The 19,582-nt window shown below is 60.3% G+C and overlaps 1 protein-coding gene across 3 annotated transcripts in view; it reads left to right on the top strand.

Moving 5' to 3' along the window:
* The first annotated feature begins 876 nt into the window (after nucleotides 1-876).
* GRM4 (glutamate receptor, metabotropic 4) overlaps nucleotides 877-19,582 on the top strand; it is a 119,506-nt gene continuing 100,800 nt past the window's right edge. The window contains exons 1-2 of one of the 3 annotated variants that reach the window (XM_012646584.1): nucleotides 877-1,015; nucleotides 12,436-13,302. In XM_012646584.1, coding sequence (XP_012502038.1) covers nucleotides 12,784-13,302 — 519 coding nt within the window. In that variant the 5' untranslated portion in view covers nucleotides 877-1,015; nucleotides 12,436-12,783. Of the gene's footprint in view, nucleotides 1,016-1,731; nucleotides 1,920-12,435; nucleotides 13,303-19,582 lie in introns of those variants that run through there. The other 2 variants (XM_012646587.1, XM_012646585.1) reach the window with 2 other exon arrangements.

Below are 19,582 nucleotides of genomic sequence, written 5' to 3'. Positions count from 1 at the left end.
ACTGGATGAACAATGGTGAACAAGATGTGGTTCTGCCCTGCTGTAGTCTGGAGTTCTGGTGCCTGAGCAGGTCTTCAGGAAGGGACAGGCACTTTGGATAAGGGGCATGGAGGGAGAGGCTGGTGGGGGTTAGTCCCTGTTATTCCCAGACCCTCCCAGACATTCCCCTGGCCTATAAGCAGGTTATCCGTGGAAATTAGGGGTTGAGCTGTGAGGGTGGCTGAGTCCCCCCAGGCCTAGGCATAGTCAAGCACAAGGTGGCACTCTGCAGGTCAGCCAGGAGGATCTCTGGCCAGCCTCGCCAGCTCTGCCACCAGCCACCCTCTTCCCCTAGCTCCCTGGCACAGTGTTGTGCACCCTCCCTGGGACAAGGACAGTCACACACCATGGCTCTAATTGAAGCCACTTCTGCAGTCTGGGGCGAGATGCTCTTGCAATCCTAAGAGGGCTGCTTGGCTCGCTAGCTTCCTCCCTGCCCGCCTCTAAGGCTAACCCTCTCCTGGGACATTGCAAGCCCCCTCTGGGCAGGAGAGCTGGGCCCACAGCGGGCGGAGGGATTCTTCCCCAGGCTCACTGCAGCCCGCCGACCAGGCCACCTGTTACACTTTGCAAACCTGTGCTGGAAGGAGCCAGCGGCTGTGGTGTTCCCCTAGCCTGGTGGGGGTTCTGGGGCGGTAGGGGGGCTCCGTAGAAACTGTCCCCTCGCATAGGCTGTTGGGACCTGGGGCAAGTGGAGTCGTCTCCCTGGGCCTCAGTTTCCTCTCTTGTTATATACTGGAACCAGGAGCAGCGGGGTGTGCAGATGAACATGCCACACGGGGGCATACGCCACGTGCCCGCGGATGTGTGAGAAGCGGCCCTGCGGGAGAGGGTTCTAGTGACGCACCGGGGTGGGAGTAGCATGGCCCTCTTTGGTCCTGTGCTTTGCTGTGCTTTTCAAGGTGTGTGGCCGGGAGGCTATGTTCCCTGACCCTCGACCTCTGGGGTGAGGAGGGGTCCCCGCCACGTCCTCGGGGTTGGTGAGCTGGCGCGCGCACAGGGAGGAGGGGGGAAGCGGGGGCTTCCGGGAGAGGACGCCGGTGAGGTGTGGTGGGAGGGGAGCGGGCAGGGGGGCGGCGTGGAGGGGCGGCGGGGCGCCCAGCGCGCTGGCCTTCCGGAGGTGGCGGTGTGGGCTGGGGGGTGGGCGCCAGGTGCTCTGTCTTTAACAGGCCGGCGGAAGCGCCGCGCGCTCGGCCCGCACTTGGAGCGCAAACTTGCAGGCTGGGCTCTCGTCTCGCCTCGGGTGCGGCAGCGGCCGTGGGCGCGGGCCGGCGGCTGCGGCCCCCTCGCCCCCTGCGCTTCCCGGCGCTCCCGCCCCTCCCGCAGCCTCCCCTCTTCGCGTCTTCCTCGCTCTCCCGTCTCGCTCCCTCTTTCGCTGGCTCTCCAGCGCGCTCTCCAGCTCGCTCTCATTTTTTCCCTGCTGCTGCCGCCGGCGCCGCCAGGCGCCCGCACCTCGGCCGGCTGCGCTCGCTCGTCGGCTCCCGCTCCGCTCCCTGCCCAGCCCGGCCCGGAGCCCTCGGCCGGACCCGGCTCCCCGAGCCCCTCGCCAGGCCCCTCCGGCCCGGACGCCGGGCTCCACGGCAGCAGGAGCAGGGCTTGCCGCCGACCCCCAGCTCGCTTGCTCGCTCTCGCCGGAGCAGCAGCCGAACGCCGCGCGCTTAGCGGAGGCTCCGGCCGGGTGGCCGCCAGCTCATCCCCGCTGCGTCCGGGACTCCAGGCGGCTCCTCACCGGGCTCGGTCCGCAGCGTCAGCGCCGCCCGCCGCTCCCGCGGCTCTGGGCTCCGCGAGAACCGAGCCTCCGGCCGCCGCCTCCCTGCGCCCCCGGGGCAGGCAGGCACGCAGCCGACCCCTCGCCGGGGCTTAAACCTCGCTGGCGCGCGGTGAGTTGTGGCCTGAGGGGACAGGCGAGGGGACCTTGCCCTCCGGCCTCCTGGGGCGCAGGCTGCGGCGGGCATACGGGGGCACGGGGAGGTGGCCTCTGGCGAGCTCCCGCGTTTGGGGTGCCGGAGGAGGGCCGATGCACCGGAGCCCTAGGGGCCGGAGAGCGCGGACGGGACTAGAGGGTCTCCCCTCGGGGCTAGGGTCGGCTTTCCGGATACCCGGAGGGAGGGAATGGGACATCGGCTTTTTTGCGGGGCCGGGGAGAAAGTAGTGTCTGTGTATGGGAGATTCCACCGGATGGAGGGTCGCGCCAGCTTTCAGGTGGGGGCGGCGGCATTAGCGCGCCCCCTCTGCGGAGAGGCAGGACGGCCGGGGGCGCGGGGCATTATTTGCACCTCTTCGCCGCCGTCTCCCGCCGGGAGGACAGCACCAGCCTCGCGCGCCTCGGCTTCTTTCCCAGGCACCGCGTCCGGCTCCCGTGCCCGCCCCAGCGCCGCCTTAGCCACCGGCCGGCGCTGGGCAAGAGCTTGCCCGAAGCCGCGGCGGGTTGGGGCGGCGCCCCTGGGTTTGGGGTCTCCCCGCGGCCCGGAGACTTCAGGGTCAGGCTCTCTCCGGACACTCGGGACCGTCCCTCACCGGGACCCTGCGGAACCGGCCGTGTGTGTGTGCGTGTGTATGTGTCTGTGTGTTTGTGTGTGCGTGCGTGTATGTGTGCATGTGTGTGCGTGCGTGCGTGTGTGTGTTGAGGGGGTCCCCGCTCCGGGGTCGGTCTTCCCCGGCGCTCGCAGGCGGAGGCGCGCTCCCCGCGCGGGGGCGGGGCCGGGAGGTGGAGGCCCTGACTGCGAGCGGCGCCCCCGCACCGGGGCGGTCTGAGGCTGTTTGCGCCGAGATGGGGCAGCAGCGGCGGCGGCGGGGAGTCCTGAGGCCCGAGCCTACGAGCGCCCCCTGCTCCTCGGCCCGAGTGACGTCCCCGCCCTCACACTTTCAGTCCTTTTGGACGAGGCGCCTTGCTGTTTTCTTTCTACCCTCTCAGCACCATGCCTGCCCCTGGCGCGGGAGAAAGCTGGCTTTTCGGGACACCGACTGCGCTGGGCTTGCCTGGCTGGGGCACCCGAGCCACGTGTCTGTGAGAGTGGTGGCTTGCCCCCTCTGTCAGTCTGGCAGAAAGCCAGGTGTGATGGGGAGGGAGTGTGTGTGTGTGTGTGTGTGTGTGTGTGTGTGTGTGTTCCTCCAGCCCCTCCCCTTGCCCCTGCCCAGATAGGAGTGCGGCTGGGGCAGGCTGGGGCAGGCAGGGCCGCCGGTGCTCCGAGGGTCTCCACGCTGGGCGGTCCCACAGCCTGCTCCTCCGCAGCACCCAGCCTCATCCCCGGGCTGGCCCCTGGCGGAAGTGAAGAACGCTCTCATCCCCATCTCCCCACTCTCCCAGGATGTGCCCTGGGCCTGCCCCACTTTCCCTCTGGATCCAAGCGGGATGCTGGGCCAGGCTCTGGGGCTGCAGCTGAGCTCCTCAGGGCGTAGGGAGACGGAGAGCTTCTGGGAAGAGCTTGCGAGGGCTCAGAGGAGCCTTTCCTGAGAGTTCCCACAGAGGAGAGTGGCAGTCTGAGCCCTTGTCCCTGCTCCCTGGCCCCCAGAAGACCACTTGGTCAAAATCCACAGCAGGAAGCCAAAATCCTGTCCTGGGGTGGGGGTGGGGCCTAGGGCCTTTGAGGATGGTGTCGCTGAGCGTCTGTTTAGCCCTGGGATGGACGTGCCTGCCCACCCGTGAATTAGGTGACCACTGTCTTCACCTCCCCCCAACTTTAGTCTTTTTCCACATAAGCTTTTGCCTACCTGCCAGCACCTACACACCTCTGGGGACAAAAATACCTAAAAAGTTACCCCCCACTGAGGTCTTAGTCACTTCATAGGCTACCCCTCCCAGGGGTATTTGTGTTCAAGAGGAAGACGGCTATGCTTGGGTAACTCAAAGGAATACTCTCCTAATGGATTTTCAGGCATTTTCAGGAGCGAGATGTTGGGGTGGAGGGGAGGTGGGGGCATGTCAGGAGTTGTGCTGCTTTCTCGGCCTCAGTGGCCTTGCGTAGGCCGCTCATTCCTCCCTCCGTCATCCCTCCTCCCTCCTCCCTCTGCATCTGGGCGGCTTCATTCTGTTGGAGGCGTGACGTCTCTGGGCGGGAGCGCCTGGCACAGTGCGGGCAGTCCCAGGTAGGTGAGAGCGGGCCAGTGAGCAGTGTGCTAGCCGGCAGGGTCAGGGGCCCGCCCAGGCCTGGAAGGCTTCTGCAGCCCCATCCCCTTCTAAGGAGGCCATCTTCCAGCCTCCAGGATGCTTGGCCACACCCGTGGCTCCCCCCAGCCCCCACCGCAGGGGGCCAGCTGGCAGGAAAAGATGGGAGCAGGATCCACAGGCTCCTGAGCTTGTAATTACAGCCGATAGACATGTCCTCTCCCCTAGACAAGTGTGGAGCCAGCAGCCCCTAATTATATACCACCCACCCCAAGACATCTGCCCACCCCTGCTGTCCTCCTCCCAGGACGCAACTTTCCAGTGGGCCCCACTGGCAGCCTGGGGAGCTGGGCCTGCCGGCTGCTGGCTGGGAGGTTATCGCACTTCTGCAGAGGAGCAGCCGCCTTTGCTGCCTGGAGAAGGCGCGCAGGGTGCTGGCGTCTGGGCTCCGGCCACTTGCTAGGGCTCCTGACAAGCTGCTGGCTGTCCAGGCCCGCCTGAGGGGGAGGCCGAGGGGGTCGCCTGGCCGGCAGCGGACCCGGACCAGTGGAGGCCACCTTTCTATCCCTCCCTCCCTGCTTGATGGCTCCTGGACAGAGTGAGGAGGGCTCATTTTTGAGTGTCACCTCTGCCCTAGTTAGCAGGGGACCAGCAAAAATTAAGTTGGAGGTTTCACTGCCTTTGGCGCTGGCACAGTGCAGTCTGCTTTTTCTCCCATCCTACGGGCTGTTTCTCCTGTTCACTGTCTCTGCTGCCTCCCAGCCAAACTGAGGCTGGTAGCTCCTCCCTCCCGGCCAGTTCCTTCTCCCTGCCCCCCCCCCCCCCCCCCCCCCCCCCCCCCCCCCCCCCCCGGCCCCCCCCGTCACAGCTCGGGGCTTCTGCCTGGCTTTCCGGCTACTCCCCCCACTCGGCTTGCCTTGCCCAAGCCTGCTCCTGAAAGGGGGCTTATAAATGGAGCTTGCTTAGGGGGAAGCCCACCAGCAGCTAGCTCACCTTGCGCTGCCGCCCGCCCCGTAGCCCACAGGCCCGAGGAGGCTGTTGCTGTCTGGCTGTGCTTCTCTTGGCTCCTTGGAAAAACGAGCACCACAAGGATAGCAAAAATCACCACTTAAATTAAAGCTGATGACTCCCGTCGAAATGTTTTATGATTAACCTCACCATTTAGCAATCTCGTGGCAGCAGTGAGGCATAAATATATGTGTACACGTGTGTATTAAATAAATTGGGGAACGCAGTGCATAATGACATTATCTGGACCCCATTCAATTAAGGTAGATATAATCTGCCGTAATTGGGAAATACCAGACCGTAGTGACAGCCCGTGCCATTTTGGGGCCCGGCCACGCTGACAAGCAGGCCGTGATGTCTTGTTAAGCGTCTCGGTTTTCCTGGGGCAGGCACTGGCCACCCATCAGCTGTGATGGGCTGTGGTGACGGAGCGTCCCTGGAGAGTTCTGCGGGCTGCCCTCCCAGGGCGGGGCCACCTGCACGGGGACCGGGAGGTCTGGGTTCTGCCCAGTCTCCCATGCTCAGCCCTCCCAGCCACCCCTCTGCTCCATAGGGTGACAGAAACTAGTTCCTGGACCTGTTTTCTGGTTGGGGCCATGACTTCTAGTAAAAGCTCTGTCGCTGTTACAGGGTTATTTTTAGTTTAAATATAGAAGTAGACATTGGGGACTTGACCTGGATTCCTAAGTTTCTGGCGGGTGATAGCTCCTCTGCTATCACTCACTGCCCCTTCTCCGTGCCTGGCCTCAGTGTGGCCTAGGGACAGTCGTGCCACCCACAGCCATGGTTACGAGCATGCTGTGCAAGACGGCAGAGCTTGGACGGTGACTATGTTAAGCCAGTGGCCCCCGCTTTCCAAGGCAGTGCTGGGTTGGGGGAGCCCAGATTTAAGGAGGAGGGACAGGAAGAGGGAGAGGGAGGGAGAAGCTACATTAGCTGCGAAGGCCACGGCAGTAACAGCTGCTACCAGAGACTTGCCCGCTTGGGTCTTGTGTGGAAAACTAGAGATGGTGGCGGCACGTGTGGTCGTGGGAGCCTGCTGGTCAGAGGAGACCTGGGCAAGCATGAGCGTGGTCGCCGGTCCCCTGGCTCTGGGAGAGGAGGAAGGTCAGGATGGGGCGTTTTCTGGGCTGAACTGGTGGGACTGAGGGCTGACGAGCTGTGCCAGCCTTGCCATGCCCCGGCGATGGAGCGCGTCGATGGGACTTGCTGATGGGAGCCGCCGAGGCCCTCACGCTGCCTGCCCTTCCGGGTCTCAGGTTCCTCTTGTCACACATCCCTGCCTATTGCTGTGTTCAAACCCTCCGGCGGCCCCTCATTTCTCCATCCATACCATGGTCTTTAGGGTCCCGCTTGATCTCGTGCTTGGTGTCCTTTCTGGCCATGTCTCCTCATCAATCCTGTCCCCTTTCCGCTGCCCTCTAGTTGTTGGCCTCCTTGCTGTTCCTTGAACTCTGAATGCTAAGCCCATGCCCACCTCAGGGCTTTTGCACTTGCAATTCTCTCCACCTGGGATGCTCTTCTCCCAGATGACCACATGGCTCGTGCCTTTACTGCTTTTATTCTGATCAAATGCCACCTCCTCAGAGAAGCCTTCCCTGATTAACCTTTTCTAAAAAAGCCCCTTGGGGCTTGGGGTCATTCCCTACCCCTCGCCTGCCTTATTTCCTTTCATAGCCCCTGGTTTCCCAAAGCGCCGCACATCTGTGTGTCGATGTATTTATCTCCTCTCCTGTGCCCACCCCCCACTGGACTGCTGGCTGCACAGGGCAGGTGTCCGTTTCGCTCCCAGCAGCTTCCCCAGTGCCCAGAGCAGGGCTGGCACACGGCGGGTGCCCACACATTTTGAGTGCCACCTTGAAGGACTGAATGGTGCGGAAGGAGGGAGGGATCGTATTCTGTGCTTGACCGCACAACACGGCTGTAAGAATTCAGGCAAGGTCTGAGCTCCACTCCGTGGACTGAGAATGCTGCTTCAGACCCCTGTCCCAGGCTCTGCCTCAGTGGGGCTGCCGTGCTGGCTCTGGGCAGGGCCCTGGCTTTGGTCGTTTATTGAGCCTGTCCTGTGTTCTGAACCTTGGACTAGGTGAGAGGGTATCGAGATGAAGGTGGTGCTGTCTGTGCAGGCCTTTAACGTGCTCCCAGGCTTGACAGCGTTAAATAGCAACGTGAGAGAGGCTCTGTGTTATTAACTGCAGAGGAAGGAGGTAATGGGAGTTGGAACAATCAGGGTGGGCTTCCTGGAGGAGGAAGGCTCTCCACTGCTTCTTAAGGGTGAGCTTCACCGAGAGGAGGCTGGAGGGAGTCATAGGTTGGGGGAAGGCAGGGGCAATTGATTGAAAGTTTTCCCCTCTTTGGTGTCCATTGGCATTAAGCTAAGGGATTGCTTCCTCTGCCCCTCCCTTCCTCCCTCCCTCCTTTCTTCCCCTCACACTTCTCCAGGGCATCCACCAGGGCCCAGCGCACGGCCGCCAGCACACAGCTGCTCACCTCTGAACCGGGCTCTGTTTTGTTTGGCCGAACAGGGAGGGCATGGATTGAATTGGGGCCTGGGGTTTCCGAAACGGAGGCTTCCTGGTCCAGGCTGGGGAGCAGGAGCAGTGCAGGCAAAGCAGAGGGCTGTGCTCTCGTGCCCTGCTGGGTGGTGGCTGGAGCAGGGCTGCTCTTTAGGCAGCATAAGCCACGGCCAGCCTGGGGTGGGGGAAGGTTCCAAGAGGCTGCCTCACAGCCCAGCCAATCCTTACTTCACCTGCCTGAAACCATGCCCCGGCTTCCACCATTAGAATCTTTCCTGTGAGTGAGAGAGCTGTGTATAGAGGGGCCCTGTAAACACGGAAATGGGGTACTTGAACGAGAGGCCCAGGAGTCTTGTGCTCACCTCCCGCCACGCACTCACGTCCGCAAAGCCTGCTGGGGGTGCCAGGCGCCGTGCTAGGCTGGCTGTGGCGGCCAGCTCGCGTGGGGCACGATCCCTGTGGGAGTTGTTGTCACCTGGGGAGATGGCTGTGCTGGGGGGAGCTGATGGGCCCCCCCTTCCCATGGACGCGGGCAGGAGGCAGGTGGAGATGAGACTGGGCTTTCCTGCTGGTAGCTGGGAGGGGCGGCTTTGGAGGACCTGCCTCCTGGGTCCGGCCAGTCCGCTCGGGAGGAGTCTGTCCCAAAACCATCCCTACGCAGGGGCCACGGAGTGAAGGGAGGGGAGAGGCCGCCAGTTCTCCCCGTTTCCTCTTTGGGGGAGTGGCGCCGCCTTCCAGGGAGGTGGGAGATGTGGGTGGTGGGGCAACTAAACAGCCCGGGAGATTCAGCCTTCCCAGCATGTCTGAGCACTGGGCCTGGCCCCAGGGGGCAAAGGTGGATAGAGAGGACAAGGCGGTGGTGGGAGCATGCTGAGGCTGTGAGCTGAGAGGAGGGGGCTCTCGCCTGGCTCCCGGCGCCGAATCCCAAGGGCCTGGCTTGCAAGGGGCGGGGCCTGAGACCCCCCAGGCCTCTCTCCTCTGCCTGCTGACCCTCTGTCCCTCGAAGGGCCCTGGCTACAGCCTCGCCCCTGGGAACCAGGCACGCAGATGGTCCCTCAATCCATTTGCCTTTTATTCTTGTGCTTGGGTTTTGTTCTATTTTCTTAGTTTGGGGAGAATAAAAAGAAGCTCAATGAAAAATAATGGGGGGTTTAGCGCGTGTCACCGTCGCTCCCTTCGGATCTGGTTTGTTTGCTTTGAGGTTCTTTCTGGCTTAGCCCTGATTGCAGAGGGAAGGGCTGGAGTCGGGAAGGTGTGAAAGTTAAGGGCGACCCTCCCCGCAGGCCCTCAGCGATCAGGTCTCAACTGGGATGGGCGGGGACCCTCCTGGGGCCCCATCCTGACTGTTTTGGGGGTAAATGTGGCCTGCAGTGGTACCCCAGCCCCCCTCACATCCCTGTTCACTGGAGAGAATGTTCTGGAAAGTGCTGTTGCCTGTGAGCTACTGCTGGGTGGAGATGACCCCTCCCCTCTGCCACTCATCCCTGCTCCTCCCGGTCCTCATCCCTCTGAGGCTGGCTCTGTCCTCCCCTGGAGCCAAGGAATCCAGCAGGGGCCGGAGAGGGAAGGGAACGCAGGTGCCCAGAAGAGAGCAGCAGGGCAGGGGGGGTGGACGGGAGCAGCGGGAGAGGCCTGCCCGGGGCTGGGCTGGGCACCGGCTTGGACCAGCAGCCTTCCTGGTGATTCCCGGAGAGGGAGGCTCCTAACCGCCCCGGGTTTGAGCTTTCCTGGCTGTTTTGGAATTGGGGGGGGTTCTGAGCACTGGGGAAAGGACTTCAAAGAAGGACCCCCTCCACATCCCCCCAGCCCCCTTGCTCTGCAGATGGAGGCAGGCCCTGCAGGGGAGGCAGCCTCGGCCTGGCTCCCACCCCACCCACCCCCGGCCTCTGCTCTGGGTGGCTCCTTTCACTCACGGGGTATTTTTACCTTTCCCTTGTTCCTGTGCCATGATCAAAGGAAGGAGAGGAGGCTAAAAGAGACAGTGGTTTTCCCAGCTCTTTGAGAAGCTCAGAAAAGGCAGGCCTGGTAGGACTGAGGGTGGAGAGGGACCCGTGGTCAGGGGCTGGGTCCAGTCTGGGGGAGGGAGGCCAGGGAGGGCTGGGGCCTGCCAGGGGCTGGGGCCCTTGATCCCAATCTGTGGGGTTTGCCTTTCTCTTCTCAGAGGCCTCCTTCTCCAGCCCCTGTCCTTCCCTGTGTGTGTGCGCGCGTGTGTGTGCGCACGCGCTGCTCAGCGCAGACGTGCTCAGGCCTCAAGGAGAAGCCACGTTGAGACTTTACGAAGGCTGGGGAAGGCTGACCGGGGCCTGACTGTCAAAAGCTGCTGTGCATTGATCTCCCAGCCTGAATCCGCCCTGCTGTAGCCTTGGCACACAGCCTGTCACGATGCCAAAAATCCCGGTGTTTGAAATTCATGGAAGCCAATCACAAACTCACAGGACGCCAGAACTGGCAGGGCCTGAGAGATCGTCTCGCCCGGCGCGGCGGGGCGGCCAGGGGCACGGCAGTTGCGCAAGCTCTCTGCCCCCGGCTCTGTGTCACGTAAGCACTTGGTGCCTCAGCTTCCTCATCTGTGAGATGGGGATACAAATACCATGGGGCTCCTAGGGATGTGGGGGTCACATGAGGAAATGTAAGCAAAGCACTCGGGACAGTGGCTGGCACATGGCGGTGGTGTCATCTGCTGTTGCTTCTCCACGGGCACTGTCGGCACTGGGACAGGACGGCATGTCAGCATGCAGGCCCCGCCCACGCAGGGCCGTTAGCATCTCGGACCCCTTCCTGCACACAGCCTAGTAGGCGACTCTCCCCATCGCTGCGACCGTTGAACACATGCTCGCGGGGGTGTACTTCCAGTATGACCCCAGACTGGCTTCTCCTCCAGCCCGCCCATTTTACAGATTTTACTGAGGAATAGAGGGGACCTGCCTCACCTCCAGCAAGGCAGTAGCGGGACTGTGAGATTTGTCTGTGACTGCTCCAGTTTCTCTTTTCTGAATTTCCTGGTCCTGGTATCAGCGACACACCCCCCAGGCCCTCTCACTCCCCTCAGCCATCTGGGACAGAGATGTGATCAACTCACAGGGAGATGCGAGAAGCCATGCCAGCTCCATGGAGGCACAGCCCCTCCCTGGCATTTTAACAGCTCTGAAGCTGTTCCCAAAGCGCTGGTGCTGGTCCCAGCCCCAGGTCGCTGGATTCTGGCTTCAGGGGAGGGGGTGGTCTTATGAAACTTTCTGTGGGCTTCCTTGGGGCTCCCTCAGTGTGATTGGTGCCAGCTTCTAGTCCTGGAGGCACCTCGAGTTGCTGTGTGGCTTTGGGAGAGTTATGTGATGCCGCTGGGCTACTGGGTCACCTACAGAATGGGGCCGGGGAGAATGGTGGCCATATTCTCAGTTTCTGAGGCGCTAACATGCAGGGAGCATGTCGCTGAAGGGCGAGATGTGGAGTGAGGGTCAGAAGGCCAGAGAAGGCCAGGAGCTGAGACTAGACTCTGGGTACGGTACCCTCCCCGTCTCCCTCCTTGCCCAGAGCTGGAGCAGTCAGGGCCTCTGTGGTGGGGATGACAGCGCTGCAGGGGTGGCCCTGAGACCAGCCGTGGCCTTGATGGGATGCCCACGTCTCTGGGAGAATCTCCCAACACCAGCACAAGCTCCTCTTCCAACTGCCTGGGGAAACCGAGGCACAGAATGGACAAGTGGCTTGCTGGTCTTCATAACAAGCCTCAAGGGAAGGGGCCTTGGGGTCTGCCACCCAGCCAGGCCCTGACTCAGCTTCCAGCCCTTCTCCCCGCGGCCCTCTAAGTGGTGGGGAGGGAGGTTGGTGGCTTTGAGCAGGGAGGCTGGGGTGAGGGAAGGAACCCCGGGGGAAATTAGCCCAAATTAGCAGTGAGAATGAGGAAGAGCTGGTGTTCTCTCCTCTACCCTTGCAGATAAATATTTAATCACAACAACAATAATAATGATGATGATCTTAATATTGTGCAGTAGCTCGGGCGTAACCCGAGCCCCACTCTCAGAGGGAGGAAGTGGGGGGGGAGGGAAAGAGAAATCGAGAAATTGGGAGACAGACAGTCGGAGGGGGGGAGGGAGGCTGGGGAGGCTTGCTGCTCACGCAGGGGACACGGCCTTGCCCTCTCGGCCTGGGTGGCTGTGCAGCTGCGGTGGGAGTGTGGAAGTGGAGGGTCCACCTGGTGCCCCAATTCAGGACGGTTAAAACCCAGCAGCCCGCTCCCGCCCTGGCGCACAGCAGGCGCCACCAAACAGGGTGGCTCTTCTCCATGGGCCTCGTTTGCCCCTGAGTGTCTGGGTCGCTGAGAGCCCAGTGTCTCTGGTTTGTGATCTGGGAGCTAGGAAGCCTGGCTCTGTCACCTTCTGCGAGCACTCCCCGTGTGATGCAGGCGAAATGCTGTCCCGCTCTGGGCCTCGGTTTGCTCATCTCTGCAATGGGACTGGGCCATAGGACTGGTTGCTTTCTACGCCGTCTGTGGGTGCGTTGAGGAAGGCCCCTCTTCCTGCCAGGCGGTGCTCACTGACGCCTGGGCTGATGGCAGTGGGCACAGGCCTTAGGAAGCTTCAAGAATGACCCAATTTCTGCCTTACGCTCTCCCGTTTAAACCGGAGTTGAGCAACAGCCGGGAGGAAACCAAGTTTGGGAGATTTATGGAGTCTTGGCGATAGCCTCCAGTATCTCCCTCTCTCGATGAGAGATCAGAATAGCTAATGTCTTCCTTGGGCTTCTGTTTGATACTCTCTCTTTCCCCCTTCTAAGGTTGGTAGGAGGAGAGGATTGGAGCTGTTTTCTCCTTGATGCCAAGATACGCCAAGCTAGGAGCACTCTTCCCTCTCCACAGTCATCTGCCGAGGACAGGCCTGCAGGAGGGGACGAGGACTGGAGCTTTCCTGCAGCCCCGGCCACCGCCTGCTGCCGTGGGCCCGCGCCGTGCAGGCCGCTGTCCGGGAGGTGGGAGACAGCAGCAGCATGGTCCACGCCGCCGGCCGCCCTCAGCCACCCTGCTGCTGAAGCCGCTCTGCCCATGCGTACCCAGGCCGTGGGGCCGGGGGCCTGCCAGGGCTAGGAGTGGGGCCTGCCATTCATGGGTCTCTAGGGATTTCCGAGATGCCTGAGAAGACAGGCCTGGGCTGGTGGTGGGCCCAGCTGCCCCTCTGCCTGCTCCTCGGGCTCTGCGGCCCCTGGGTGCCTTCCTCCCTGGGGAAGCCCAAGGGCCACCCCCACATGAATTCCATCCGCATAGATGGGGACATCACACTGGGAGGCCTGTTCCCGGTGCACGGCCGGGGCTCGGAGGGCAAGGCCTGCGGGGAGCTGAAGAAGGAAAAGGGCATCCACCGGCTGGAGGCCATGCTCTTCGCGCTGGACCGCATCAACAACGACCCGGACCTGCTGCCCAACGTCACGCTGGGCGCCCGCATTCTGGACACCTGCTCCAGGGACACCCATGCCCTCGAGCAGTCACTGACCTTTGTGCAGGCGCTCATCGAGAAGGACGGCACGGAGGTCCGCTGCGGCAGTGGCGGCCCACCCATCATTACCAAGCCTGAGCGCGTGGTGGGTGTCATCGGTGCTTCAGGGAGCTCGGTCTCCATCATGGTGGCTAACATCCTCCGCCTCTTCAAGGTCAGTGCCTGGCCCGTCGGCCCCCGCACCCCAGGTGCCACCCGGCTGGCCGGCCCCTTCCCCTTTCTCTTCCTGACTCCAAGGGAGGGTTTTCTGTTTCCAGTGGTCCCCCGGTTTTGGTGTGTTGCCCTGTGGCCCCAGCGTGGGCACAGCAGAGCGAAGGCGTCGGGAGGGACCCCCGCTCGCTGGTGCTGACTGCGGAGCTGAGACAGCACCTGCCTCCCGGAGCTGTGGAGCCTCTCCCCTCCCTGCGGGAATTCTGAGCCCGGAGGGAAGAGGAAGGGCTGGAGAATGACAGAGGGAGGAGGAGGTCGGCACACAGACGTAAAAAGAGAGACAGGTGGACAGACAGAAAGGCAGACAGAAAGAGAAAAAGAATGCACATATGAGTGTTGGAGATTGCCAAGGAGAAAAGCAAGACTTGCTTTGACACTGTTTTCAGATAATTGCAATTCCCAAGAAATACATGTTTTCTTCTGGTTAGTTGAGGAAGCCGGTGGTGGCCCTCCCGTCCCGCCCAAGGTCGTGGTTAGAGAAAGTGTCCTCATTTCTCGGATGGGGGTGGGGCACTGAACCTGCAAGGAATGCAGGTGAGGGCAGGAAAACCGAGGCCCGGAGGGAGTGGCAGCCCCCGTTTCGTCCCTCCTGTCCTGGGCCCTGCACCAAGCTCCCCTCTGTTTCCTTCCTCTGCCCTTCTCCCTCACACACCTTTCTCCTTTTCCTTCTGGAATCCCTCCCTGCCCCCTCCTTGCCGCCTCCCTTCCTCTCTTCCTGGGGCAAGAGCTGCTGATTTGCAATTCAATTGGAGCCAAGTGCTTCGCTAAGCTGCTAAAACAACTGGGTAGAGAGAAAAACATTACAAGCATTTTACCAATAATTATGTGCCCGCTTCTCTCTTGGAGTCTGCCTTGTTTGCTCTGTGTGCGTGTGTTTGTGCATGTTTGCGTGTCCGTGTGCGTGTGTGTGTGTGTGGATGGGGTGGGGAGAGGGAAGAGGAAGGGGCTGAGAGGAAGCCACTGGGTCCCTCTCTCACCCTGGTATCAGGTTCTCAGCCTCTGGGGCTGACCCCGTCTCGGTCTCCAGTGTTGGGGAGTGGACTGAGGGAGGCTGTTTGGCACCGTGCAGGGTGGGAAGAGCTGAGGCCTCTCCCTGCCTGGCACCTGTCTGGAAGCCATTAGCCCATCTCCCAGGATGCATCAGGGCGTGGGGCATCTCTGGGGCGGGAAGAAGCAGGATGAACGGAGAGGACGGTCCCAGTGCTGGGGGTGGGGTGAGGAAGCTGGTGGGGGCGGGAAAGGAAGGAGGCTAGAGCTGCGCTGTCACAGTGTCTTGTGGGGCAGGGCTTAGACTGAGAACGTGTGCCCCACCTGTGTACACAACCTTCCCAGTGTCCCTGGTGTGCCATGCGGCCTCGAATGTGGGCCTCTCCCGCAGTGTTGGTTTTACTGGATAATCTGGATGGAAACATGATTTTAATTTTAAAACAAATGGATGCATTACAAAGAATGCAAAATTTGTGCGTAGTTTTAAGATGGAACAGGAGACTTAAAGAACATTTTGCCTTTGCAGTAGGTAATTTGAACAATCCCTGGGTGTTGTGTTGCTCCTGGTCATATTTCGGGGTTCCTTGGCAGGATGGTTTGGGAATGGGTAGCCAGGCCTGCCATCCTACCCGATTTTGCAGTGGAGTGGAGACCAGAGGGGAGGACATGGGCTGGGCCGGTGCAGGCCAGGGCCTGGTGATGGCCTGAGCCAGCTGAGTCATCGCTTCAGCCTGCCTGGCCCGGGCCTGGGAGCTGGGGCACCCTGGGCTGTCCAGCAGGAGGGGACAAGGCCTGGACTCCTCCTCAGCCTGTAAGGGTGGGCGCAGGCCCACAGCCTCTGGGAAGGCCTTGCCGCAGGGGAGGCTGCTGTGTTCCCTGTATCTGCACTTTTTATTAGACACCTTTTGTGACTCTGGGTCTTCTAGAAAGATGGCAAAAGAGCCTGGTCCACCCTTGGAACTGTGACATCAGCGAGGGTCCCTTCCCCATCTTCCAGAGAGGGGAGTGCCCACTTTACAGGGAGCTTTGAGGCGCCCGCCACTTGGCACATGCAGAAGCTCACAGAATAGCCACTCTGAGCAGTACGGTCTTAACGCGTGTTCTTTTTTTTTTTTTTTTTTTGAGACAGAGTCTCACTGTGTTGCCCGGGCTAGAGTGCCGTGGCGTCATCCTAGCTCACAGCAACCTCAAACTCCTGGGCTCAAGCGATCCTCCTGTCTCAGCCTCCCGAGTAGCTGGGACTACAGGCATGCGCCACCATGCCTGGCTAATTTTTTCTGTATATTTTTAGCTGTCCAATTAATTTCTTTCTATTTTTTTTTTGGTAGAGACGGGGTCTCGCTCTTGCTCAGGCTGGTTTCAAACTCCTGAGCTCAAACGATCCGCCCACCTCGGCCTCCCAGAGTGCTAGGGTTACAGGCGTGAGCCACCGCGCCCGGCCGTTAACGTGTGTTGTTGGGAACACAGATATTTTGAGATGAGGCACCCAGTGCCCCAGACAGGGGAGTGGGCCACGATTTCTGTGCTAACCTCTTCCAGGGTGGGGAAGGGCCAGGTGGCATGAGGGGCCTGGGGCCAAGGCGCCTTACCGGGGTGCTCCTTATCCTCTGTCGTGTGGTCAAATATGAACACGGCGCGTTTCAGTTTGGTCTCAGGTCACGGGGTGGAGTGGGTGGGGGTCGAGTCAGGAGCCCCCCAGCCTGCAAGAGAGCGAGACAGGACTGGAAGGTGGAGGCCTGGGGAGTGGAGAAGGAAGGGGGACGGAGGGAGGAGCCAGCCGGCTGTGGTCTGCATTCCCTGGGTCCCTTTTAACGGGTGTTAATGTTCCAGGCTGGCGACAAGAGGCCTTCTCAATAATTAAACTGATAGCAATGAGAGGCTAGGCGAGAAACTTAAAAGCTGTTTACAGAAGCAAAAAGATCGAGCTTTGGGGAAGGAGAGAGTGGGGGACCTGGGGGAGGGGCCCTGTGCTGGCAGGTGTCTATTTCAAAGGCCACCGCTGCAGCCCGACCGGCTCCTGACAACAGATCAGTGCCGCCTGCTGGGTGCTTGGCACGAGAGGCCGTGATTGCTGCTCTCCTTCCTCCAAGGGTGGCTTTCCCGTGCCCAGCTCAGACGGGAGCTCTGGCTGTGGGGGCGCCTGGATGATTTCCTGCCTGGAGAATGATAATGGGGTGCAGGCAGGGCCGGGCTGTGAGCAAAACTCACCAGCCTCAGAGCTGGAAGGGGACGACTCCCTGCCCTACAGACGTGGAGAATGAGCCCTGAGTAAGTGACAGGGCAGGGCTGGAAGCCAGGTCCCCTGCTTCCGGGCCTGGCTGCTTCCAGAATGCCTGCTCAGATGGACTGAATTGGAAGTGGGACTTGAACCCAGGTCTACTTTGGGAACAGAAGTCCCCACTCTGGGAATTCATAGGTCTGACACTTAGGTCCCTGAGTTCCCTGCTCCCACCCTCTTCCTTCATCGGCATCTTGTCCCCTTCTCCCAGGACAGGGAGTATTGACGGCTGTGTAGAATACCTTTCAAAGGGGATCCTCAGCCCAGAGGTTGTAGCCTGAAAGATGGTATGTTGTGGGGACAGCCCAGGTTCTGGAGCCAGTCAGGCCTGGGATTTGAATCTCCGCTTCACCAGAGTTAGCTCACCCCCACCCACCATATCAGTCATTTACACCATAGTGTGAATGAGCCAATAAGACCTTTTCCTGAGAACAGCCATTGCTGGGGGGAGAAGGAGCAGACTGAAGGCCCCCCGAAAGGAAGCGGTTTCCAAATTCTGGACCTGTAAGAGCTCAAGAGGGATCCAGAGATCATTTCTCTGAGTCCCTGATTCATTTTGCAGTGGAGAAAGCGGAGGCTCAGAGAAGGAGAGGCCGAATTTGGACTCTGGACCCAGACAGCCTGGGGCCTGACCACCTTGTCAAACTGTCTAACCTTCTCCGCCTCCCTTTCCTGGTTTATAAAATGGGGATGATGATGGTGCCAGCCCCGTAGGCCAGTGTGGGAATTAAGAGCCAAGGTCCAAGGAGGGCCTAGTGTGGGGCCTGGCACACAGGCAGCCCGCAGGAAATGTCATCGCACGGCTTGGAGCTGGGCCTTAAGTCAGCATGGGAGACTCTGCCCATGCGGAAGAGGATGGAGTGGGCAGGCAGTGACAGACGGTGACCTTTGCGCTGATCCTGGAGAGCTCCCCACCATCTGCTGGACCTCTGTGTCTTTCCGCCACAAGCCCCACGCTCAGTGTTGGGACTGAGCAGCCAACATGGCTTCCAGAGAAGGAGTTTCTTGCTGTCACACACGGGGCGTGGGAAGGGGAGTGGAGGGAGGGCATGCTCTGTGTGCCACTCTCAGCCTGGCGGCGTGAGTTCTCCCGTCCCCCGTGGGCTGTGACTGCCGTAAAGGATCGTGGCTGCTTCTAAAGCAGGGGCCCGGGGTCTAGCGCTGGGGAAGCTTCGTGGCTGAGATCTCACAAGACGTTCTGTCCAGCACGTGGCTATTTTGCCTTCAAAGTGTTTTCACTGCATGACCAGGAGGAACTCTGGAGAGAGCCAGCCACCCTCCGCAGCCCACCCACGTGGAAGATGGCTCTGTCCTTCCAGCGCCAGGCCAAAAACTTGGAGGCACCTTTGGCCACCATCCTTCTGCCCCTTAGCAAGTCCCGCAGGCTCTGCTTTCGGAACTCGTCCTGACCTGACCGTCCTTCCCTGCTCTGTCCCCGTGGCCTCTCCCCTAGCCCTTGCAGAACCCCCTCTCTCCTCTCCCTGCTTCCAGTCAGTCTCTCCACAGGCAAACCCTCACTCAGCAGCCGGCGTGGTCCTTCTAAAATCTGAATGGAATCTGCTCACCCCCCAAACCTTTTATTGGCTTCCTGTTGCCCCTAGATAAAAATGCGAGCTCCATGCCCGTCTGAGAGGCCTGGTGCTACCTGATGCCCCCACCACATCCCCGGTCTCTCTGGGTGCACCCCACACTGCTCTATGTTCCTCGAAGACACCATGCTGTTTTCCAACCTCGGGGCCTTTGCACCTGCTATCCTCTCTGGAATCTTCTCCTCCCACTCTTGGAATCTGGATCTTTCTCATTCGACCTTAAGCTTGTTAAATGGCCTCTCCTCTCTCTTCAGATGAAGCCCCCCACCCCTGGTGACTGTATCTCGTGTCCCTGTTCTTTTCCTTGGTGGCACTCATCACCATTGCAGTCACGTGCATGTTTGTTTGTTTTCTCATTTGCTGCTGGCTTCTTCTCTAGATCAGGGTTAGCAAATTATAGCCCAGGAGCCAAATTTGGGCTGTTGCCGGTTTTTGTACAGTCTGAGCGCTAAGAAAGGTCTTTATGTTTTAAATGGTTGGGTAAAAATATCAAAAGAAAAATAATGTCACAACACAGGAAAACCATACGAAGTTCAAATTTCAGTGTCCACCGATAAAGTTTTGTGGGAACAAAGCCACGCCCATTCACTTATGTTTTGTCCTGGGCTGCTGTCGTGCTACAACCCCAGAATCAAGGAGATGAGCCAGGGAGACAAAGCTGGCCCCTGCTAGACTCTCAGCTCCACCCACAGGACTCCCAGCGACGACAGGCCCACGGGAGGCCCACGGAAGTCCTAGCGGAAGGGACTCATGGAGGGATGGGGTTGGGAGCGAGGCAGCTGCAACCCCCGTCTGCAGCAACAGCTGTGTGAGCTCCCGGCTGTGGGGGTCGTGTAGCTGGTCCCATCTCACCCCTGGGTCAAGCCAGTGCCCACCTGCGCCAGGGACAACTGGTTGTGTTTCCTCCCCCAAAACGCCTTTTCCAGGTCCTCGCTGACTCATGGATTCCTTTCACCTAAAGCTTTGTTCCCTGTTAAAGGGTATCACCGTCTGCCATTTTAGGCTGTTACTAGAGATTTGTCCCAACAGGGCATGCTCAGTAAATGTTGGGGGGGCAAATGAGGATCCTCCCTAAGAGGTGGCTGAGGTGGAATAATTACAACATTTACATAACACTTACCCGGTGCCAGGCTCTGTCCGAATCCCCATCGCGACCCCCCGGGGCCGGTGTGCAATTCTTATCCCTATTTTACAGAACTGAGAACCGAGGCCCAGAGAAGCTAAGCAACTTGCCCAAGGTCACACAGCTAGTAGGTGGTGGAGCCTGGATATGATCCAGGATGTCTGGCCCTGAATCTACCCTTTTCATCACTCTTCTGTCTCTTTTTTTTTTTGAGACAGAGTCTGGCTCTGTTGCCCTGGCTAGAGTG

This window comes from Propithecus coquereli, unplaced genomic scaffold (assembly GCF_000956105.1).
Source record: "Propithecus coquereli isolate 6110/MARCELLA unplaced genomic scaffold, Pcoq_1.0 Scaffold248, whole genome shotgun sequence".
In the NCBI taxonomy this organism is placed as follows: Eukaryota; Metazoa; Chordata; class Mammalia; order Primates; family Indriidae; genus Propithecus; species Propithecus coquereli.
This window is presented reverse-complemented; position numbering and strand designations above follow the sequence as displayed.